This window comes from Diceros bicornis, chromosome 26 (genome assembly GCF_020826845.1).
Source record: "Diceros bicornis minor isolate mBicDic1 chromosome 26, mDicBic1.mat.cur, whole genome shotgun sequence".
Taxonomy (NCBI): Eukaryota; Metazoa; Chordata; class Mammalia; order Perissodactyla; family Rhinocerotidae; genus Diceros; species Diceros bicornis.
Window position 1 is genome coordinate 45,863,283 of NC_080765.1, and position 25,005 is coordinate 45,888,287.

The 25,005-nt window shown below is 48.7% G+C and overlaps 1 protein-coding gene across 5 annotated transcripts in view; it reads right to left on the reverse strand.

Moving 5' to 3' along the window:
• Window positions 1-21,220, reverse strand: part of PDPK1 (3-phosphoinositide dependent protein kinase 1) — a 77,754-nt gene extending 56,534 nt beyond the window's left edge. Inside the window, exons 1-3 of one of the 5 annotated variants that reach the window (XM_058570264.1) lie at window positions 21,122-21,198; window positions 19,805-20,391; window positions 19,081-19,189 (exon numbers count right to left, since the gene is read on the reverse strand). Coding sequence is in view for 3 of the 5 variants with exons in the window: in XM_058570261.1 (XP_058426244.1) it covers window positions 19,805-19,840 (36 nt within the window). In the remaining 2 variants the exon portion in view is untranslated. The other 4 variants (XM_058570261.1, XM_058570263.1, XM_058570262.1 and 1 more) reach the window with 4 other exon arrangements.
• Between the last annotated feature and the right edge of the window lie 3,785 nt (window positions 21,221-25,005).

The window sequence follows — 25,005 nt, forward strand, 5'->3', positions numbered from 1 at the left end:
AGCCTGAGCTGCGCCGTGCCTGCTTTGGTTGGGTGAGCACTAAAGTAGAAAGCTTGGCCACATTCAGAAGAGAGAAACAGGGTACATGCTCCAGAGATGCAGGAGAGTGGTGAGGTGGCCCTGGGGCCAGGCTGAGAGGGGGCAGGGAGAGGATGCCCTGCATCTACACACACACCAGCCAGCAGCACAGCCACCATCTGCCTCCACCTCCAATTCCCAGGAACCTCTCCAGCCCCTTCATCCAGCCCCTTTGTCCACCCCCTCCCAGCAGGCACGTTGGATTGTCTGCCCCACCTTACAGCACATCCCACAACTCCCTGTCCACAGTCCTGGGAGGGTCAGCAGGAGCTCCAAGAGCTTTCACTTGCCCAACGCAGACAACTCAGGCTGTGGAGTAACTTCTGTAAGTACACCTTACTCTCCAAAGCCACAGTTTTCCTGTTGTTTCATAAAAATATATACTCATTTTGCTCATCAGAGTTTCTTAAAGGAGGTAAAGTAGCCACATTATTAACCCAATTACTCAACAAACATGGCCACTGTGCTAGCAAGGGTCCAGGGACATGGCCATAAGGCAGCTATGGTCCCTGTCCCTAGGAAGCTACATCCTAAGAGAGTGACAGGCCAGATGTCATTTACAGAATTAGCTGGTTAAAGCTGTGAGGGTGGCCATGGCAGAGAATGGCCGAGTGCTGGGGGTACAGAGCAGACCCCTGGCTGTTGTGGGGCTGGAGCGTGGGTTGGCGAGGGGGCTCAGACAGAGTGCTGTCAGGTAAAGCGGCCTCGGGTGGAGTGGCTGGAGGGCTGCAACACTGTCCAGGGGAGGGTGATGGCAGCTTAGATGGTGCTGTGATAGCAGGGAGGGAAATATTCACGTACAGAAAGTGAAATGTAACAATAGCTAATCATGCATCACACATTTTAAAGTTTCACTTTCCCCTAATGTTTCAGATTCAAAATACAGCAGCCTTCATGAGTCAGAAAGAAAAACCAGTCATTCTGAAATCAACATCCAAGTAAAGTATAGAAAGAACTCTGGATTTCTGAAATAGCAATAACATGACAAAACACACACACACACCACACACACCGGCTTTTCCATCACATGCTTTATGTGAAACGACAGGGCCTCCACCAGCACCTCCCAGCAGCTTCAATGATGTAAGGCAAATGCGGTACCCTCAAGACCACACTGTTCTATCTACCTAACTGTATGTTCCACCTAACTCTGTGCCACGCACTGTTCTGGACACGGGACATACAGAAAAGAACAAAACCAAGCCCGTGCCCTCAAGAAGCCGACATTCTAGTAGGGCAGATAGACTCCCCCCAAAAACAAAAACTAGGTAAAATCTACAGTGAGTCACATGGTGATAAGTACTGTGAAGAAATACAGCAGGGAAGGAAGACAGGAGTGTGTGGACAGGGGTGGTGCAAATCTAAACAATCAGAGAAGCCCTTACTGGGAAGGGGACATCTGAGCAAAGACCCGAGGAGGGAGGGAAAGCCCTAAACACATCTGCGGAGAGCCCTCCCGGCAGAGGGCTGGCCAGTGCAAAGGCCCGAAAGCATGAGCAGCTCTAGACTCACAGCAGTCCAGCATGGCCCATGGGACAGGCCACCTCCGGAAAGAACACTCGGGTGCCAGACAAGGAACCAAGTGCTCCTGAAACACCCCTCCTGGGGTCACTTCTGGCATCCTCTGGGCACCTCAAACAACTGGGGTGGGAACCTACAAATGGGACTACCCACAAGGGCCCAGGAGCCTCCTGAACTGGAGTCTGCTGCCAGCCTAACCACAGCTGTACTGTCCCACATCAGTCCTGGGCTCCAAGATGCTGGCCACCAGACTACTGCCGTTCTGGAAGCATCCCAGTAGTGTCCCCTGTGCTCCAGCATTATGGGCACCACAACACAAGAACCTGTCCATGGGCAGCCTCCCTCCTTCATGGAATTCTGCAGTTTCCTTCCTGCCTTGGCCACAGCACATCAGTCACGCACCTCAGCACAAGAGCAGCTCTCAGGGCCCCTCCCTAATGGAGAGATGCTTATAGGGTCAACCCAGTGCTCGTGCTTTCTCTTCCTGCAGTCATAACTTGCTGGCATGGGTATGTTTTAATGAATAATTTTACTTCTGTAGTTAAAGAAAATGATGGTAGCAATATTACCTTTTAAAGAATTTTTAAGCATCAATTGTGAAATGAAAAGCCTTAGAAAAAAGTCCTCTTCCAGTGTGAAAAGTCCAAATGTTTATTTGTACTATGGTTGTTATTCTAAAGGGCTAATTTTTTACACATTTTGAGGCAGTAATTAAGCTGCATAAACAGCACTCTGAGACCATCTGCCACATCCTGGAGGACACTTGCTGACCGGCAGCCCTGGGGTGGGGTGGGGTGGGGTGAGGGGGAGGGTCTTGTCAGGCTCCCAAGGCACCTCTTCCAGCCGGCCAGCCTGGCCAGCCCTTGGCCCTGCGGAGGCAGCACAGCCCAGGGAGCCCAGGCGACCCAGGACCTGCGAGTGAGTCATTCCCTCCTGGCACAGCCCAATCCGCTTGCCACCCACTTGGTGACCCAAAATTATGGTAAATAAATACTTCTGGTTACTCAATAGCTTCTGAAATTTAAATCTCTGGAGAAATTTAAAGCAACAAAACCCTAGGTGAGCCTGTCCACCATCCCCGTCCAATAAAACCGAGCTGGTCACAAGAGAAGTTCTCAAGAACATGGCCCTCTGCCCGGTCCTGCAGGCTCCGAGTCACCATGAGAGTTATGATCACTGGGCTTTCCTACACACACGTGTGCGCACACCAAATCCAAGCCCCTCACACCCAAGGGAAGGATGGGAGCTGCGGCCCGCCTTGTACTGACAGTTTCACACCAGTGGCTCCACATGGCCAAGGCCTACCTATGTCAATGCTGCTCCTTTCCTGCCAAGAGCCTCCCAGCGGCCATGCCCCAGACCCCTCCCTTCCTCCCCCACTTCCCAGTACTGCACTCCATCAATCTCCCTCTTCCCTCAGGACTGGAGCCCTTACGTGCTTCTCTCTCCTACCTCCTGTGTGGCTGTCAGGACAAGCTTCTGTAACTGCATCGTTGCTGAGAAATATGGAAGATGTGCCCATGGCACATCTCTATTGAGAACAAGGAGGGACAGCTGTTCTCAACTGAACTTGGCCAGGAGAATCGGCACCATGAACATCCAGCACCTTTGGAGTCTCTGGGAAGTGGGTCTCACCATGCTCCCTGAACTCCACTCAACATAAATCTGGTTCTAGGTGCCAGCCCCGTGGCTTAGCGGTTAAGTGTGCACGCTCCGCTGCTGGCGGCCCAGGTTCAGATCCCGGGCGCGCACCAACACACTGCTTCTCCGGCCACGCTGAGGCCGCGTCCCACATTCAGCAACTAGAAGGATGTGCAGCTATGACATACAACTATCTACTGGGGCTTTGGGGGGAAAATAAATAAATAAATAAAATCTTAAAAATAAATAAATAAATCTGGTTCTATACTATAGGTGTGTTGTGGGGAATCAGTAAGTAGAAGAGCCACCTGCTGTGCTTGTCTAAAGAGCAGGCACATGGGTTTCGGCGAGGACCACCCCTTCGCAAGAGCATCTCTGACAGGAAGACAAGCCTGAGTTTTAAACAACTGACTTCCAAATGAACTTGTAAAAATACAGCCTATTTGTAAACTGGCCATTTTCTGTAGACTTCAATTTGTTCCATACAAATTGTATATAAGAACTCAAGAGTTTAAACTCCTTTGATTTTTTGAGTATTGAGTTCAGCAGTCTCCTCTCAGAAATAGAAACTCTCAAAGGAAAATTAATTTGAGATCAAATTATATTTTCATAGCCACCCAAAACATATCAAAACTCAATTTAACTATGTAGTACATTGTTCAGCTACTAAGAGAGTTTAGGAAAATATCAGCATCAAGATATCAAAAACATCAAAATATTCAGTATCCAACATTCGAAGCTGCTAAATGTAACAAACATTTGATTGACAAACAGATGAAAATGCAAATGAATTTGGGGCAAAGGAAAACAAATGACCCATAGATTTCTTTTCTACTTCCCATCAAGTCTCACACACCAGACACCCCACCTCTTCCAAAGCTGCAGACAACAGCTTCAGTAACCCTTAGGAGACTGACTAATTGCCAGGTAGATGGAAGCTTATTTTTAAAATACAGAGCCTTATATTTTTAAAGCACACTTCACAGTCCTTAATTACCTGGTGGCAGGACAGTACTGCACTGGAAAGATGAGGAAGTGGAGCGGTAAGACAGACTCACCAGGTTTCTGGAGGCCACTGTGAGCGTCTGGGGGAGAAGCCACAGGCGAGGGCCTGGGGCCGCTTCCCAGGGCTCCTGCGTCTACACAAGGAATGTGGTCCAGCTACAGAGGAGCTTTCTTCTCCAAAATGGTTTGGAAGGGTTGTGTCAGGATGGGAGACTCATGGTTTTTCCTTTTCTGTTTTGAAATGTAGTTTAAAACAATTTACAATGAAAAGTGACTTATTCATTCTGCTAACTGCTACTCACTGAGCACTGACCAGGGGCCCTATTCTACCTGAAACCTGCGGACTAGAAGGAGAAAAGAAGACAGCACCTGAGTCAATGTCTGGCTGAGGAGGAGCCGAATTTGGGGGAAGAGGGTTGACTGATGTTCCTCAGATCCCTCTGGATCTTTCTTTATCTGTCTCTATGTCTCGATCTCTTTAGGAAGGATAAAATGCAAATTAAGCAAAGATTTCAAATTAAGGATGAGGGACTGGCCCCGTGGCTTAGCAGTTAAGTGCGCGCGCTCCGTTACTGGCGGCCCAGGTTCGGATCCCGGGCGGGCACCGACGCACCACTTCTCCAGCCATGCTGAGGCTGCGTCCCACATACAGCAACTAGAAGGATGTGCAGCTATGACATACAACTATCTACTGGGGCTTTGGGGAAAAAAAAAGGAGGAGTATTGGCAATAGACGTTAGCTCAGAGCCCGTCTTCCTCAACAAAAAAAAGAGGAGGATTAGCATGGATGTTAGCTCAAGGCTGATCTTCCTCACAAAAAAAAAAAAATAATAATAAAATAAAAAGGCTATCAAATGAAGGATGAGCTTGCGGAGTTTGAAGCTAGACTCAGAGTTGGTGCAATGTGAAACAGTCTTTCATCCTGAGGTGGAGCCCATCACTCTGCACCAGAGACAAGGATTCAAAGCTAGGGGCCTACACACCCCATATTTGAACAATCGCAACTAGATTCTTTAAACATGTCTTGGCTCCTAAGAGTTTTTTTTTTTTTAATTTTTTAATTTAACCCGCTGAGGAAGAATCTAATTCCATATCACAAGAATAAACAGATCCAACAGCTTAATCTTCAGTTACTAAACTGTCTAAGCCTTTTACATATGAACTAGCCATAGCCCAAACAGACAGACAAGTTACAGGTATAAGTAGAGAGGAGTTACCAAGAAACTGTTGGAACTTGCACTCTGCCTGGTTGGGACCCCAGCTCTGCTCCTCACTAGCCATCTGATGTCGAGCAAGTTACGTCACCTCTCTGTGGCTCAGACTCTTCACCTCTAGTCAGGGATAAGGAGATCCAGACCTCCCAGGACTGCTGTGCGGATTTAACCAGTTAACGCAAAGCACTCAAGCAGACTCAGAGGGAGTGTGCTATAAGCACTTCTACAATTAAATAACACAGAAGACACATACACAAAGTTTTCCCAACCAAGGGTCATCAGATCATAAAATAAGCCCTTCAAGGCCAAAAGGAAGCCTGTCCCCTTTCCAAATGCTGTTTATCTTCAAGTAAAACTGAATTGAATATATACTGTATTGGGAGACCCAATTCTAACTCTGAGGCAGACAAAACAATATAGAAAGGCTGAGCTCCCTGACACACCAGGAAAGGAATCAAGATCAAAATCAGGGCCTTCTGTGGTCAAGATGACATCACACAGCTTAAGGCTCCAGCGAGCAAGAGAAAGGATCCCAAACTCAAAAAGCTAAGCTGCCTTTAAATGCCACCTGGGTGGGGTGTGCTCTGGAGCTCTGAAATGCACAGAGACAGGTACGACCAACACACCACACAGTGGGAACACCTCCCTCTAGGGCCCTGCATAAAGGGGGGTGGAAGGCTGCCACCAAATCCAACCAGCTTATCGCCAAAGGGACACTGCTCTCCGGTCAGCTGTGTTCACTGGCAAAGAATATTCTGGTAAGAACCTCTTCTCACCCCAAGAAATTCCACAAAGCTAGTCTCAGCACAGAAAACCAGGCGGCGGGAGGGACAGCAACCACTGCTGCCTCCCCCACATCCCAGACTTCCACCATGAAGAACTCCCACGGTGGAGTAGCAAAATCGAGGACCCAAGTTCTAGGTTTGTAACTTAGCTGAAATCATGGGTAACCTTGGGTAAGCCACACTCTGAGCCATAACTTACTCTTCTATAAAATGAGGGTGATAACACAGACCCATCCCTTGAGGGCTGCTGCTGCACTCATAAGGCAGACCGGGCGTGGCTACTGCCTAAGGTGGCAGGAGGGGATTTTTGGGTCTGGGCACCTATCTGTGTGTGCTCATCAGGCTGACTGTGCCATGTGCTCTACCCACATTGGCCTTGGACTGTGGGCAGACAGGGAGCTGGCCCACAAGAGACAAGCAGTCACCAATGCTCTTGTTCAGCGAAACACACAGCAAAATGCACCTTGTCCTAACCAGCATGGAATCACACTTACAGCTGAAGCTCCAGGTGGCTGGCTGGCTGGCTTTAAATGAAGATCAGAGGAAGACTGTTTCTACTGTTCCATGCAGCAGGGTGGAGAAAGGGCAAGAAGGGAGGGAGAAGCATTCAGTGGGTGACCCCCGAGGGTGGCCACTTAATCTGTCCTCCCACTCTCTCCTGCAGCCCCTTGGAGCCTCTCACTCAGCCACAGGCAAGTGAGGCAGGCAGATGAACACAAGGTCGGGCTGCCAGCTGCCTGAAGTCTAGTCCTCATGCTTAACTGATCCAGCAGGACTCCCTAAACACTCCGTCTCTGAATTTCACTAACGTGCACCTTCAACGTTAACTTTGTACATATGTCACCACAAACATACTATGAAATGCTGAAACAAGATTTCTTTGCATTGATACCGAAGCTCTGCTTACTTTCTGCACTTTGGAACTGCCTAAAGGTATATTTTACACACCATTAACTTCATTAAGATGAACATCAGGATGTAGGTTACCTCTGGACCGGAGGGGAGAAGATAACCATCAGGAGGGCCACTCAGAGGGCTTCTAAGAACCTAGCAACACCCTGTTTACAGCAGGGGTGGGCACACACGAGTTCGCTTTATGTTCATTCTCTAAATTCCCCATATACTCCCCTTAGAAACATAAGTTTAAATACTACTGCTTAAAATTAACAAAATGCCATTTTTCTCTACTTCTAAAAATAAGTAACATTTATTAAGTACTTACTGTTTGTCAGGCACTCTTCTGAGCATTTTACACGTATTGTCACAGTCCTCAAAAGAACTCTTGGGGGTGAGGAACACTGGCATCCCTTTTTACAGACAGGGACAGTGAGGCACAGAGCAGGTCCCCGTGCACAGCTACATGCCCAGCAGTGAAGCCACAAACTCGGTGTTCTCAATCCTTCCCAGTCAAGAGAGGGCGCGTCTGATGCTGATACTCAGTGTTAGCCAGGGAATGAGGAAGCAGGGCCCTAACCTGGCAGAGCCTTCCTGGGAAGCATTGAGTCATTACTACCACATCACACCGTAGGTCACGCCCTTCTGACCTGGCACACTCCTCTACACAGAATCTAGCCGCAACAGTCAGAAATTCAGACTAAGATTTATATTACAAAAACATTAGTGGGCCGGCCCGGCGGTGTAGCGGTTCAATTCGCGTGCTCGGCTGCGGCAGCCCAGGGTTCGCAGGTTCGGATCTTGGGCGCACACCGACACACCGCTTGTCAAGCCATGCTGTGGCAGCGTCCCATATAAAGCAGAAGAAGATGGGCATGGATGTTAGCCCAGGGCCAGTCTTCCTCAGCAAAAAGAGGAGGATTGGCATGGGATGTTAGCTCAGGGCTAATCTTCCTCACAAAAAAATAAAAAAGAAAACATTAAGAAATTACTCCCAACAACTGGAAAAATGTCCACCAACAGACAATGGCTACTCACGGTTCACCCAGAGAGCGGAGCACTAGGAAGCCACTGGAAGTGGGGCGTTTAAAGAAATGCTCATGCAAAATGTTAAGTGAAAACAGCAGGAGACAAAACTGTCAGGTATACAACAGGGGTCTCAATTTGGTTAAAAAAAGACAGAAATGAAACAACATGACCTCTGGGTGAAGGAAAGACAGATCTTCAACTTGGTTCCCCGTAACTGTTAACCTTGATAGGTGCAAAGGACAAAGTACCACCCGGGCAAGGTCAGCAAAACAGCAGGGAGCTCCTGGTGGGCAGGGCTTCTAAGGGATCTTTCAAGGGGGGTGGGGGCGCTAAGTCCTCAATGACCCTGGTGATACCACCCGGGGCCTACTGACATTTTGAACTTCCTTTCAGGTTCATCAGTTCATTCATTCAGAAAGGAATCACAATGTATAAGGAGTACTTGCTAATGAAAAGATGAATGAACTAGTATCTTTTAAATACAGATCCTTGTGTGTGGGGCAGAAATCATTAACTACCAGCGAGGGCCCAGAGTGGAAATCCTATTTCCTCTTTTCAAGCCCATCATCCTGGAACTGTATCAGAAAAACAGCAACACTTCAAAGATAATTAATCCAATCCATATACTTAAGATTCCGTTTCACAGACAAATAACCTTGGATAAAATCTAGAATGAATACATATTAAAAGCTTTACTCAGGGGGCCGGCCCAGTGGTGCAAGCAGTTAAGTGGCGCTCCGCTTCGGCAGCCTGGGGTTCGCAGGTTCGGATCCCGGGAGCGCACCAATGCACCGCTCATCAAACCATGCTGTGGCGGCGTCCCATATAAAGTAGAGGAAGATCGGCACGGATGTTAGCTCAGGGCCAATCTTCCTCAAGAAAAAAGGGGAGGATTGGCATCGGATGTTAGCTCAGGGCTAGTCCTCCTCACAAAAAAAAAAAAAAAGCTTTACTCAGTAAAACCTATTATTAGTCAGAAAACAATATCAACAGGCTCTTGCCTTCCATTTTGCTAAAATTAACAATTTAACATATTAAATTTGATAACTAAGAAAAACTGAGTTTCTAATCTAAAGTCACGTTAATCATATACCACTTAAATATAAATCTCTTGAGGCTGGCCTGGTGGCATAGCTGTTGAGTTCGGTGCACTCCGCTTTGGCAGCCCAGGTTTGTGGGTTTGGATCCGAGGCACAGACCTACACCATTCATCAAGTCATGCTGTGGCAGCAACCCACATACAAAATAGAGGAAGACTGGCACAGATGTTAGTTCAGGGCCAATCTTCCTCACCAAAAAAAAAAAAAATACAAATCTCTCCTTGGGAACTAAAATCATTCAGCAAACACCTTCCTCCACAATCTAGTTTGGGAATATGAGTGATACCTAACTTGATCACAAGCAGGTTATCTCCTAAGTAAGTGATGAGGTGAAGCCAGCCAGTGCTGAGCTGTTTCCCCTCCTACTAAGAGAAGCCAAACCCTGGGGCCTCCTCTTTCCTACTCTCAGCAGCTTCTGACCCCAGCTCCTTACAGGAAACCTCCCTCAGCCTCCAAGACTAAAAACATCAAAAGCTAAAACAAAATCTAGAGCACATGGGCACGTCCAGTGAAATGAGGACCCTTCCCGGGGTTTCCAGCCCTAACAATCCCTCACCTCCAGCACCCCCTCCCCCATCTGGTCCCCTCTGCTGGGCTTGGGACCCCCAGCTCTTTCCTCCCTTCTGATGCTGCAGCAGCCCCGCTGTCACCTTCCCTTTGCCGACACTGACCCACCAGCTCTGTCCTCTCCTCCTCCTGTGTCCTTCAACCTCAGCGTGGACTACGCTGCACTTCGTCCTTGCTGTCCTATGGGTTGGTTGTGTACCCCCAAGTGAACAGCATCTCCCCTGCAAGGTACAAGATCCTTGAGAGCAGAAGAGGGACCTGTGGGAACTTCCCACAGTTCCTTAAAATGCCCTGGATTTTGCTGACCCTCCATCAGGGTTTCCCACACACGAACGTATAGCCACAGTGATTTGGATAACTGTTCTAGTAACCCTAACAGATCTTCCTGTAAGGAAAACACCAGACTAATGTGGTCAGACTTTGTTTTTTTAATCCTCGGAAGCTTCTCTCTCCTTGAAATAGGAAAAAAATGAAAACAAAAACCAGCTCGTAGGATGCCAATGGCCATATGAATAAATGTCATCTGGCAGGAACACCCCTTCAGCAGTGTAAATTTACGTGGTTTGCAACAGCAGAAGAGAGACCCAACTTGTTGCTAACCAAGAATGCCTATCCTGACACCTGAAAAGGCACCATAAACAGATGCTCTCCCTTCTTGGGCTCCTTATCTGCAAATTTTGAATAAAGAGTTTCTTATTGGGAACAATAATGGCTAACTGAGACACAGTGAGACTCTGTCCCAATGTCAATCGCTAACTCCCACAGGAGAACTTCACAACATCGTCAGCGTACAGAGAAAGATTTATTCTGTCTAGCATGACATTCATCCACACCTCCACCACTCTGATTTAGAGCTCAGTTAGCAGACTGACACATGCTTCCAGACCAGCCTGAGGCCCAACCGCCCGCTGCCAGGTGCCCTCACCGTCACTTTCTCCAAGGTGTTTTCCCCTTATATCCACGCCCTGGTCTTTCCTTCTACCAATGCCTGCCTTCATAACTGTCTTGCTTTTGATGTGGTCACATGGAAAGGAGGTTGCGGGGCTGAATCTGTAGATGGGTGGGAAAACAAACCAAACTCACGATTTCCTGAAATGCCTATCTTCTGAGTGCTGGGCTAGAAGAAACTGCTAACTCTGCTCTTGGTTCAATCTAAAAGCCTCAAAGTAGCAGCTCGCAGGTTAGTCTGGGCCTCAAGGCAAAGACCTTTAGACAATAAACAACACTGTAGCTTGACCTGAAAGAAAAAACGCTAGAGGAGAAGGTATCAAACCTGACCGCCTACTTTCACAAAGGCCAGGTGATGCATATCTATCCTCCACCTGCAAAGACAGCAGGCAAGAGAGACTGAGCACACAGGGACGGAGCAGATGGCAGCAAATGCTGATTAAATTACAAACAGCAGCCTCCAAATACTCCAGAGGGATGCGGGCCTGCCCCTGTTTAGAAACCAGTTCTATCAGGGAGTTCAGGCTCACTCTGCACCTGGGGACATCGCTGTCCCTGCAGAATGTCCCGGGAGTGTCCATGCCTGCAGAAAGCGGCCACAGTGGGCAGGCACCTGGACCCTATGCTAGCTCTGACCCAGTACATAGGTCTGAAGCCCTTCAGGTCCCACGTGTCTTCATCTGGAAACCAGAAGGATCCAACTAGATAAGCAGGAAGGTCCCTTCCAAAATAAAAATACTGTGGTCATCCTACGACACACAAACAGCAAGTATCAGAGAGCAGAGCAGGACCATAGGCCTAATTCCAACCAATTAGAACTTATCTTGTTTCACCTACCAGTGATAAGTCACGTGGACATCAGGCACCCTGACAGGATGCACTAGGGGCACCTCACCTCCGTGGGATTCTTCCTGAGCTCATAAACCCCAGTCTCACCACCAAAAAACATCAGACAAACCCAAACTGAGGGACAGTCCATGAAATACCTGACCAGTACTCTTCAAAAGCATCAAGTTCATGAAAAACAAAGAAGGACTAAGAAACTGTCCTAGACCAGAGGAGACCAGGGACACGACAACTAAATGCAATGTGGTACCTGGATGGGATCCTGGAACAGAAAGAGGACACTGGGGGGAAAATGAGGAAATCTCAAACAGGTTTGCAATTTAGTTAATAACAGTGTGCTGCCAATGTCAATTTCTTAGTTTTGACAAATATGGCATGGTTGTGTAGATGTTAACATTAGGGGAAGTGGGGTGATGGGTATTATGGGAACTCTGTGTTGTCTCTGCAACTTTTCTATATATCTAAAATTATTCCAAAATCAAGTTTATTTTAAAAATAAGCTTGGTTAGAGGCTGTTTTGATAGCTTTGAGCAAACTTAATGGATCTGAAAATAAAGACGACTCAATATTCAACGCTAGCTTGAAAAATGTAAGGCTACTAAAGGAAAATAACACACTTGAAAGGAAAGGAAAAAATCTAAAAAGTTCAGCATGAATTTCCTAATACCACCACCTTCTTCAGCTTGCATTGTCAGAAAGGCCTTGGAAGCAGAGCAGGTCTCTCTCTGAAAGTACTAAGAAAGCACAACCTGCCAGGTCTTCCCAGCATATGAAATGGAGCTCCCTCCTTGAACTTCCTCCACCCTTGGCCACTTTCCTGCTCCCCTGCCCTCTGGGCCACTCCCACCAGGAAAGCCCCTGCTCAGGGCACCCTGAGTCCAGGTTCTTCTGTGCTCCTCTCTGGAGCAGCCCCACAAAGGCCAGCCACCTCTTTGGGGCAAGGCACTGACCTCCCCTTCCAGCACCATTTGTAATGGCCTTGCTGTTGACCATTTCCCTTCAGCCCCCGGAGCAGGGCCGGGAGGCTCACAGCGGGTGGGAGCGTATGCTGGCTGTCCTCCACCCGCTAAGCTGCAGATGTGGTCTTTTTCACCCAAAGATTCCTTCAGGCTATAAGCACGGATCCTTGTTCTGATGACACCTCTTCTCCTCACTCACCACCAGCCCATCCACACCCTCTTCCACCCCAGAGAGACAAAGCTCAGTGCCAGCAGCGTCTGGGCAGGACAGTTTTCTAAGATTAAAAAAAAAGCATTTAGATTATGAGTTTTGGGGGTTTTTTTAGGAATGAAAATAACATGCATTCACAAATAAAATCTATATTTAGATGTACATTTTTTAAACTATATTCTGATAATAACCAGCTATGTACATACAATCAGTAGAAAACTGTAATTTTGACCAATGAAAAAAACCCATGAAAGAAAAAGGCCAAACTGCAGGAAGAAAAAATGAGTTAACAATGGAAAAAGAGGGCAGTAAATGCTGAGCTTCTGAGATTGTGCACTGAGGGAACAGTTTATTCTCTCAGCCTCCTGTCCAGCCTAAGTCACAGGCCACTTGGGGAGAAAAATGCAGAATGGCTAAGGCTTGAGGCTTCCACCCTCAAGGAAGGAAGCCGGTTAATCATGACAAGACCCCGGAAATGAGCAGTTATCAAGCTTCCTAGCTGGCTGAGTGAGCTTGCTAACTTAGCTGCTTCCGCAGGGTCGGCTGCTGTGGCTCTCCAAGTCAGACCTTCCTAGGAACACGGCTGAGCAGAGCCAGTGTGCGGGCAATTTTCCCAAAGACTGGGCTCTTCCCATCATTTCCCAAAGGAGAAGTCCACGTGGCACTGCTTGACTGACGGCCAGGGTGGGCACCCGCCAGGTCTAACATTCCCACGCACTCCTGCACTGCTCCCAGGTTGGTGGCTCTCTCACAGCACACTCACTCACTGCGCATCTGTGCATAGCTGCATGGTGGGAAACCCTGAGAGAAGGTGGGCTGCTCAACACTGAGTGCTGGGGTCCCCCAGGACCACCAGCCACACAACTACCCCAGGAGGGTGGCACCTCTCGCACCTGGGGGCACAGCTGTGGCACTGTACGTGGCTGTACCCACCCACGGAGCACATGCCCCTCTTAGGACAGGACACTCTTAGAAATGAGAGCAGGGGCTGGCCCGGTGGCGCAAGTGGTTAAGTGCGCGCGCTCCGCTGCGGCGGCCCGGGGTTCACTGGTTCGGATCCCGGGCGCGCACCGACGCACTGCTTGGCAAGCCACGCTGTGGCGGCATCCCATATAAAGTGGAGGAAGATGGGCACAGATGTTAGCCCAGGGCCATCTTCCTCAGCAAAAAAAAGAGGAGGATTGGCGGATGTTAGCACAGGGCTGATCTCCTCACAAAAAAAAAAAAAAAAAAAAAGAAATGAGAGCAAAGTTGAGGCCTGGGAAAAGCCCTCTCTGACCTTGCCCAAAGCAACAAAGAGGTGTGCCAAAGGGACCACAGAGCAGGGGGGCCATTTCCCCGAGGGTCCCTACATCACGAGGGAAAAGCAGCTTGGCTTCTGGTCAGAGGGACTGCTAGGGTGATCTTCACCCTCGGTTAGGGCTCTTTAAGAAAACAGTCCTCAGGGCCGGCCCCGTGGCTTAGCGGTTAAGTGCGCGTGCTCCACTGCTGGCAGCCCAGGGTTTGGATCCCGGGCGTGCACTGACACACCGCTTCTCCGGCCATGCTGAGGCCGCGTCCCACATACAGCAACTAGAAGGATGTGCAGCTATGACATACAACTATCTACTGGGACTTTGGGGGGGAAAATAAACAAATAAAAATTATAAAAAAAAAAAAAAAAAAAAGAAAACAGTCCTCCTGATGGGAAAACAACTGCCTTGGAAGCAGCTGCCCCTCCTGTAGGGTTCGCATCACTTGGCTCTTCTAGAGGTTAGGTACTCAGGGTCCGGCCACGTGAGGACAGTGGTCCACGGCAGGCCTTGCCCAGCATGGTAGCAGTGCCAACATGGAGAGCCTCAGCTCAGAATACTGTATGCTTGACACTAACATTTTGCTTATTCAGACTGAACCCAATATTTGATTGCCAAACTTCCCAGGAAGAGCGACAGCATAAAAAGGCACCAACAGCGTTGACATATAACCCTTCAAGGATCAAGCAAATGGTATAATATACACACAGAAAAAAGAGCTAAGCCCTTTTAATTATATTTCCTTAGACAACGAAGAAGCGGAACAGGGGTCCATGCTTTTAACCACCTGACTTCTTCCTAGTTTGGAGTACTTTTGTATTGGGCATTCAACAGGCAACAAACAGTTTATGAGGAGACCCTCCACCCCTCAAACATATACAGCTCTGAATGCAGGATTCAGACATGTTTTTGTTAATACATAGCAAAAATGGTAAGGCAGGTGTGTGACACGTAACGCCACAGAAATCCCAGGTATAAGAACCATGAGGAGAAAGTGTGACAAACAGTAACAGAAACCATCTAGAAACTCAAGGTTTAGAAAGATAAGGACATTGGGGCTGGCCCGGTGGCATAGTGGTTAAGTTCACGTGCTCTGCTTCAGTGGCCCGGGGTTGGTGGGCACAGATCCCAGGCACGGACCTACACACCACTCATCATCAAGTCATTCTGTGGCAGCATCCCATACACAAAATAGAGGGAGATCGGCACAGATGTTAGCTCAGGGCCAATCTTCCTCACCGGGGGAAAAAAAAAGAAAGAAAGAAAAATAAGGACATAACAAGGTGCAGAGCCTGTTTAAGAGAAACAGCACACTGAATATATAACAAAACCAGGTACAGACCAAAGGAGGGGGGGCAAAGAAGCTGACTGGTCAGAAAAGGCTTCACAGGGCCAGCCCCTTGGCTTGGCGGTTGAGTGCGCGTGCTCCGCCACTGGCGGCCTGGGTTCAGATCCCAGGCGCGCACCAACACACCGCTTCTCTGGCCATGCTGAGGCTGCGTCCCACATACAGCAACTAGAAGGATGTGCAACTATGACATACAACTATCTACTGGGGCTTTGGGGAGAAAAAGGGAAAAAAAGGAGGAGCACTGGCAATAGATGTTAGCTCAGAGCCAGTCTTCCTCAGCAAAACAAAAGAGGAGGATTAGCATGGATGTTAGCTCAGGGCTGATCTTCCTCACAAAAAACAAAAAGCAAACAAACAAAAAAGGCTTCACAGTCACGAGGGGCGGGGGAGTTTCCATTGAGGTGAATTTCTTCAGGCAAAGAGAAAGGGCCCAAAGAGGAGAACCTGGCAGCCGAGAGCATCCTGGATACTACCCTGGGCTGTGCAGGCTGGGAAGAGAGTCCACACGGCAGGGCCATCTGCGAAGGGACCCTCACTGCAGAGGAGCAAACTGACAGGTCAGAAGAGGTAGGGAGAAGTCACAGGAGCACTGGAACCTGGGGACAACCCAGCAAGTCCTCACTTCCTTCTTCACCAGGAAAGGGGGAACTAGGAAGAAAGTGTGTCAATGTTTTCAGCCCAGCTGCGCGAGAGTGTGTGATAAGAATGCAGTGTGGCCGTCTCCCTCCAGATGGAACGACTTCCTTCATGGCAGGAGAGCATCCATGGCCATGCTACAACCAAGCACACACACTGCACTTCAGATTGGGTTCACGAGCAAGGTCTGCGAGCCACCACCTTCTCCCCACGGGTGGGGCAGATTTCCTAGGTCCACTGCAGGCCCTGTCCTCCCAATCTTCCAGAAACAGCAGGGGAGAATGGAAAGTTAACTCCAAGCCCCTTTCCCACAGCACTTAATGAGAATTTCAGCGAGGCGTCAAGCCTCCTTGCAAATCTTATCAGCCTCCTCTGACAGCACCCAATACACAGCTGTCACTTTGAGATACAACTCCTGCTGCAGTAAAATTAATTCCCAAAGAGAAAAACAGGTTGAAGAATGAGACTTTAACAATGAATTCATTGAAAACAGCTTTTAGCCAGATGAATTCTGACTGAAATACTGAGCGCACACGCACGCATACACAGCCACCTGCGTGCAGCCTCTCATCAGCCCTCTCCAACTTGGGCAGACCTGCAACCAGCTCCACAAACACAAAGATACAGACCTCCAGAACAAACTTCTTTGGCATGCAGACATACCTTCAAACACGCCCTTAAATATTTTGATTCCCCGCAGGCTGCAAGCTGATTTAAAGCAGAGTGGCTGGTACAGAGGGCATGCGATCCTGTCTGTGGGATGGAAGCGGTCACTGTGCCCACCTTCATCAGGCCCCTTGGCAACGCTCCAGGTGGAAACCACACTTGTTTGTTTTCTGTGGGCCGTGCGACCTGTCATGGGCTGCTAATGTGCAATCTGTCCATCTTTTTCACACAGAGGTTGCAGTGCTGTCAGTTCCAGCTTCTGTGGGCCTACGTGTAATCCAAATATTTAAACAGAAACCCGAATCACTTGTTCTGATAAGGGATTTGAAGCCCAAAATGTAATCCTTTATAATGAACTCTCTCTCTTAACACATTCAAAATGACTTAGAATTTCTTGGAGTAAAAATTTCAGTTTAAATAAGGAAAATTTTCAGACTAAGAGAATGGAAACAGACTTTGTGCAACTATATAAAAGTAACCAGTGTCAAGCACTGAAAGACCTCAAAAACCATCAGCAACCCAACAGGCCTTTCTCCTCTAAGACACTATAATCAGAACACATTCCCCACTACCCTTGAGAAAATGCACTTTGCCTGTTGATTCAGCTAGAGACTGGATACACAACTGATTCTCAATACTCAATCTTTTTTAAACCTCTGGTATCCCACTGAACAAGTAAAGAATGTGATCCAGCTACAGAAGAATGCACAACTAAAAAGACCTGCAGGATACGTGGCCAAAACTTACAGTTTCCACACCAGCACTTCCTCCCCGGTGATCTGCCCTTTGAACCTGCCTTCAAAACAACTGCACTCCGCACCCCTCTGGCCAGCTGTCATCACAAGGGCAGGCGCAGAGCATGCACACATCGGCCAAGCCCTCACACCTGCTGAGGGAGTCATTTCTGCATCAAGTGCTCCTCAGCAGCGGCTCCCCGCTCTGCTCACAGAAGTGAAGCATCATGTGGGATTCCGTCCAAGTCCATTTCCACAGAATCCACTCCTTAGCAAGGGGCAAAGTGCAGTCCTGTGAGGGCTCTCCACACACTATCAACTCAGAATGACTAACCTTGCTCGTCCCCCTCACTTCTGCAGCACTTCCCAGTTCATCACAGGCTTGCCCTGCATGCACCCAAACCCTGTGTCAGGTGGCTCAAGGGATGAAGACACAGATTGAAAAGGAGGACACACCTACGAGCTACCTTTTCCCCCTCCCCAGAACTGTGCTAAAGGCAGCCTAGAGGCTGAGACCTGCTTTGAAGAGCTGCCCGAGGCCTCTTTTCTTTCTTTCTCTTTTTTTTTGTGAGGAAGATCAGCCTTGAACTAACATCCATACCAATCCTCTTCTTTTTACTGAGGAAGACCAGCCCTGAGCTAACATCTATTGCCAATCCTCCTCCTTTTTTTCCCTTTTTCTCCCCATAGCCCCAGCAGATAGTTGTATGTCATAGCTGCACATCTTTCTTAGTTGCTGTATGTGCGATGCTGCCTCAGCATGGCCCGACAAGCAGTGCGTCAGTGTGTGCCCAGGATCCAAACCAGGGCCGCCAGTAGCGGAGTGCGCGCACTTAACCACTAAGCCACGGGGCCGGCCCCCCAAGGCCTCTTTTCATGCCCCATGTTTCTGTAGCCTGCTGCTGTGATCCTTACAAAACACATGTCAGAGGAGTAGAACAAACCTACACTTCCACTCCTTACTAGTACAGGGAGCACACCTTGTCAGCTCTGGACTCAGCTCAGTAACTGCCACAAGGGCGTTGTGGGGAGAGAAATACACCATGCTGCACAAGACCACATGAAGAGGAGTTACCCAAAAGGGAGTGTGAAAATCAGAACTCACTTCTTTCCATGTTCTCTGCTTTCCCCACCACCTTCCCTCTGCTTTCCCCACCACCTTCCCGCACGGATGCAGCCATCCTTACAAAAGACAGAGCCGCCCTAGAGTGTGCAGGGAGCCACTCTGCCTAGCTGCCAATTTTACCTTTAACAAAATTGTTGCACAGTTCTTTTTTCCAAAGGGAGGATTTCAAGCCTCACCCATTCAGAACAGCAGCCCTCAAAGAAGGATGAACAGGAGCCTCTTTCCAAACAGCTGCTTTCTGACAGCGTGAGGCTGAAATAGGCTCCAGGGGTCACAGAGTTCAGCCATCTGCCCAAAGAAATAAATAAGCGTGCTGTCCTTCCACGTGAAGATGTCCCTCCTACCTCCAGCATAGCACAGTCAGGACATTCAGGCAAAATCCTCAGGAAGACGTCCTAGGCAGCAGCACCAAGGACTACCTTAGTCCCAGTGCTGCGCTGAGCTGCCCAGGGGACCCTCCCTCAGGGCACTACTCACATGAGGGGCAGGGTGGCACCGGGACCTCTGCCATCGATCAGAAATGGGTTCAAACTCCACTCTATTTACCAAGCAGGTACTTAACCTCTCCGCACCTCAGTTTCCACACCTGTAAATGGGAGCGACACATACCTCACAACACCGTTGACAGAAGTCAAGCAACACCATGTGAGCTCTCTAACAAAATGCCTGTCTTAAAGTAAGTGCTCAATAAATGGTACTCACAGCCCCCGGCCCCCCTTAGTAACAAACTGGGCTAGGCCCTTTTCAGACTTCACAACTCATACTGCTCCCCCCGTTGGCTATACACACTTAAAGAAATGGGAAAATTAATTGGGACACAGCTTCTCATATAGCGTCACCTTAAAAACCTCGATGCAAATTCCCTTGAACCAAGCAAATCTATCTGTCCTTAGGTGAAAATTCCAATATTGGGGGCATCTCTGTGGCTATTGATGGGAAATATGGCATATTCTCACATCTGTACACGTGAGGGAATCTAGCTGATGAAGTCACAAAAGCTAGTTCCTCTCACTTCCTGAAGAAGAGATCTATCCTTTATTCTCTAACTGATCTTTTCTCACCGGATTCCAGTGTTTTTGCACTAAAAAGCTGCTTTCTGCAAAGAAAACTCCAGACATCAAACATCCGTTATGGGGAACGACCAAGACTATGAGAAAATGTGCTCTTTTCCTCTTCCCATGGACACCGTCAAAGTACACACCTCGCCTTGCAACAGCATTACTGTATGAAAGTTCATTCTACAAACCTGCACGATTACTGTCAGCCCCAGCCTCCACTCAGGTTCACCATGCAGCCTAATTTGTGTTTTTGTGTGTTAGTCCAGGCACCCCAGGATACAGTCACACATGTTGCAACAGTCAAAGACATCCCTTTCGCCTTTCACCATTTTTCTCAACTGAACAGGTCCTCCTTCTCTTATACTTCGGATTATCACCCAACTCTACAAAGCAGAGTTCTTAACCTGAAGTCCATGGACCAGCTGCAGAAAGTTCAAGAGCCTCCTGAAGTAATTACAAAATTCGGTGTGATCGTGCGTTTTTCTCAGGAGAGGACTCATACCTTCCATCCGATTCTCAAACGGGCTCATAACCCTCTCACAAAGATTAAGAACTACCACAGAACCATATGCTGGAAAATAGGGATCAAGTAAATTCCTTGGGTCTTCCTTCATTTAAGGGATTTGCCTTTTGAAGCAAATTTTGCAAGTGTCTAGGCATTCTTCCATCACCTACTTCACACTCGCATACAACGTATAATTCCCTAAACCATCTTCCCACGACCCTGAAACTTAACAGAGGAAAAATATTAAAACACTACGAATACTTTTAGCACAAACAGAAAACATATAAACACTAGCGATGCTCTTAGCAAGACCTTTACCCCAACGAGTACCTTTTCCTTCCCCCTTAAAACCCCTCCTCGCTGTCAACCTCACCCGCCCCTCGGTGGTCGGCTCGAGCCCGGCCTCCCAGGGGCGTCCCACCACACTGATGCCCGTGCCTGAGCGGGGCCTCCCGGCAAGAGAAGTACGCAAATACCGCCGCGCAGGAACCGCGAAGGGAGCGTATCAGACTCCATCCCAGCCGCGAACTCGGGGGCCCGGAGCATCAGGTGCTTGGGCGAGAACTCGCGGCTCCCGCTCTGCTGCAGCAAAGGCACGCAGACCCGTTCCCGGTGAAGGCCCCGGCGGTTCTCCACGGACGGAACCACAGGGAACCGGAGGCTCGGCTTCAGACCACACCGAAAACAAACTTTCCGAGCACTTCCACCGCGACGGCCAGTGACACCTCCCCGCTCCCCCGCCCTCCACGCTCTGTCAGCGCCCCCGTCGGGCCGGCGCCGCCGCACCGGCACCCGGGCTCCCCGCGGCGGCCGAGCGGCGCCCCCACGGCGCCCGCGCTCCCCGGCCCGCCGCCCGGCCGCAGGTGAGGCGCCGCCCGGCCCTGGGGACCCCGGGCCGCCCCGCCTCGCCGGGCCCCCGGCAGCCGCCGCGCCCGAGCAGCTGCCGCGCACTCACCAGCTGGCTGGTGGTCCTGGCCATGGGCCCCGCGTCGGCGCGGGCGCCTCCCCCGCGACGCTACACGGCTCGGCGCCTCCTCAGCGTCCTCCTCCCCGCGCCGGAGCCCCAGCAATGGCCGCCCTCATCCTGCGCCCGCCCCGCCGCCCGCCGCCCCCGGCGCCGTCCCGCCCCCGCGCGACGCCAGGCGGGACTTCCGCCGAACTGCCGTCGCCATCCCCGTCCATTGGCCGCGCCCGCCGTCGCTCCGCCGTGGCCCGGGGAGGGCCCGCAGGCGCCTCCGAGCCGCATTTCCGGGTTGGAGCCTGGCAGGCGGGAGCGGCCGGGCCCCGCCTTTGGGGGGGGCCGCACGAGCCAATCCTGGGGCAGTGGGGCGGGGCCGGGCGGGGGAGGGGCGAGCTGTCATCCCGGCTCCCGCGCCGGGAAACTGAGGCTGGCAGGGGCCGGGCCGGCCGAGGTCACGCCAGAGGCAGCGGCGGGGCTGGGCTCTAACTGGTGGCTCGGATTCCAGAGCGGGGCTCTGTGTAAACACGAGACACGCAACTTTACCAGTTACAAAACTAAGACGTGCTCACGGAAGAAAATGTAGGCTCTAAAGTCATTTTTTGTGTATGTGAGGAAAATCAGCACTGAGCTAACATCTGATGCCAATCCTCCTCTTTTTTCTGAGGAAGATTGGCCCTGAGCTAACATCTGTGCCCATCCTCCTCTACTATTACATGGGACGTCGCCACAGCATGGCTCTACAAGCAGCGCGTCGGTGCGCGCCGGGGATCCGAACCGGCTAACTCCAGGCTGCCGAAGCGGAGCGCGCGCACTTAACCGCGTGCGCCACCTGGCAGGCCCCTAAACTCATATTCATACGGCAGAAAACAATCCCATCTCATCACTGCTAACAGTCCCAGGGACACTTTCAGAACCCTCTTCTTTGCCCATAAATTTTTTTTTGTAGTTGTTGATGATGATGATAATGATGTTGAATTTCTTGGTAGTTGTGGTTGATGATGTTATTGTTGGTTTTTTAAATTGTGGTAAAATATACACCTTAACCATTTTAGTGTACAGTTCAATGGCATTAAGTACATTCACGTTGTTGTGCTATGATGATGTTGTTTTAAACAAAATTAGAATCTTTGTTACCTGAAGGTTTGCATATGTTTAAATGTTTTTTCTATTTCCAAAAGAAATTATTTTAAAAAATAATTTAGGCAATATAGAGAAGTAACAATAAGATAAATGAATCCATAATCCCACTGGCCAGTATTAGCCATCCAATAGCAGTGAGGCCACTAACATTCACTCAGTGCTTACTCTCAGCAAGGAACTTGCATGACTAATCTCACTCTAAACAAGCATCTCTCCTATTGTTGCCCCACTTTTCAGATGAGGAAGCTGAGGCACAGCACAGTTCTGTAACTTGTCCTAGGTCTTCTAGTGCCAGAACCAGGATCCTGACACCCACATGCCAGACACTGTGCTTTGACCATTAGACTACACAGCCTGGACAGTTCGTCCAGGCTTCCAGCCCTCTGTACACTTACTTACCTTAAAAAACAATAAAAAGCCCCGTGTAACCCATATCCCCCAGAAGAGCTCATGCTGTTCTGATACCCCGTTTTTCACTTAACAACGTATGGTCCTGCATCCTGTACAGCTCTCCTGATATCTGACTGCCACCTTCCTCCGTTGTGAGGGCTGCAGAGAACTCCACTGGAGGACGCCTATAGTTTATAGATCCACGTATTGTTCAAGCTCCCTCCTAACTGACGCTGAAGTGGTTCCCAGACTTTTTCCTCAGGAACAAGGCCCTGCACTTAAATCCAGGCACACCCTTACTTATTTCCTTAGGATAAATTCTTTGTGTATGTATGTGTGCGTGTGATGAAGATCAGCCCTGAGCTAACATCCATGCCAATCCTCCTCTTTTTGCTAAGACTGGCCCTGAGCTGACATCTATTGCCAAACCTTAGGATAAATTCTTAGCAGATGGAATTCCTGGGTCAAAGTTCAGGTATCCTTCTCAGGACTTCTGATACACGCTACAAATTGCCAACTGCCTGCCCTCTCCAGACACTCTCACCCTTGCAAGACACAAAAATCAAGGTAGATACCAGCTCTGGCTACCATACCAAGCCACCTCCAACATTCAGGAACATTGGGAACATTATCCTACATCGATAACCCCTACTACGCATTGAGAGCAGTAGATCTGATTTCACTGCACAAGAGCCCCATGAACAGTAGGTACCATGACCATTTCCATTTTTCACATGAGGAAACTGAGGCTTCAGGGACTTGCCTACTCTCCGTCATAGAGTTACTAGGTCACAGAGCACAGGACTCAAAACTAGCCCTGACCAACACCAATGCCTTGTTCTTGGCCACTGCACTCAACTACCTCTTAACAACCTTTATTTTATACTTAGTCTTCAAAAAGTAATAATAACTTGTCCTCAGAGAATGCTAGCCAGTCTATATGATTTATCTTACTTAATTCTCATCACAACCTTATGAGATACCCAATATTTATTACCATTTTACATGTGAAGAAATTTGCCAGACTGTACACTAAATACAACTGTAAATATATACATAGCTATAGAGTCTAAAAATATATATCTCACAAGCACCCTTTCTCAGAAAGTTACTGAAGGATGTGCTCCACCACATGAGGAAGAAAACCAAGAAAGATGAAGACATGAGATCCAGCAAACAGGAAGAAACAGAATACACAGAGGGTGATGAAGGCAAGTCCCCAGATTTGTCCATTTGACAAATATACATTGAGGCCCCCTCCATGCGAAGCGCCGTGCTAGACATCAGCAATTCATCGTGAAAAAAACACAAATCTCTGCTCTTGTGGAACTCTGGCGGGGGGGTGAGGCGGAGACGGCAAGCATAATAAATAAGCAAACATTACGGGATGTTAGAAGGTAATAAGTGCTGGGGGGGAGAAAGGAAATCAGGTAAGTGGGGACTCAGAAGTGCCCGGATAACGAGGAGAAATGCCAGGATAAGAACAAGGAGCACACAGACTACCCGGAGCAGGCTTCAGAGGGCTCCAGAAAAATACTGAAAATGATAGATTCTCTAATGGATTTCATCACATGAAAAAAAACTGAATCAAGAAGCTGACAGAGGTGTTGGGAAAACTGGACAGCCACATGCAAAAGAATGAGAGTAGACCATTATCTTTCACCATACACGAAAATTAACTCAAAATGGATCAAAGACTTGAAGGTAAGACCTGAAACCATAAAACTCCTAGAAGAAAATATAGGCAGCACACACCATGACATCAGTCTTAGAAGGATCTTTTCGAATACCATATCTACCCAGGCAAGGGAAACAAAAGAAAAAATAAACAAGTGGGATTTCATCAGACTAAAGAGCTTCTGCAAGGCAAAGGAAACCAGGAACAAAATGAAAAGACAACCCACCAACTGGAAGAAAATATTCACAAATCATATATCGGACAAGGCGTTAATCTCCAAAATATATAAAGAACTCACACAACTCAACAACAAAAAAACAAACAACCCAATCAAAAAATTAGCAGAGGATATGAACAGACATTTTTCCAAAGAAGATATCAGATGGCCAACAGGCACATGAAAAGATGTTCAACATCACTAATTATCAGGGAAATGCAAATCAAAACTACATTGATATCACCTTACAGCCGTTAGAATGGCTATAATCACCAAGACAAAAAATAACAAATGTTGGAGAGGATGTGGAGAAAAGGGAACCCTCATACACTGCTCGTGGGAATGCAAACTGGTACAGCCACTATGGAAAACAGAGACTTCTCAAAAAATTAATAGAAATATCACACAACCCAGATATCCCACTACTGGGTATTTATCCAAAGAACTTGAAAT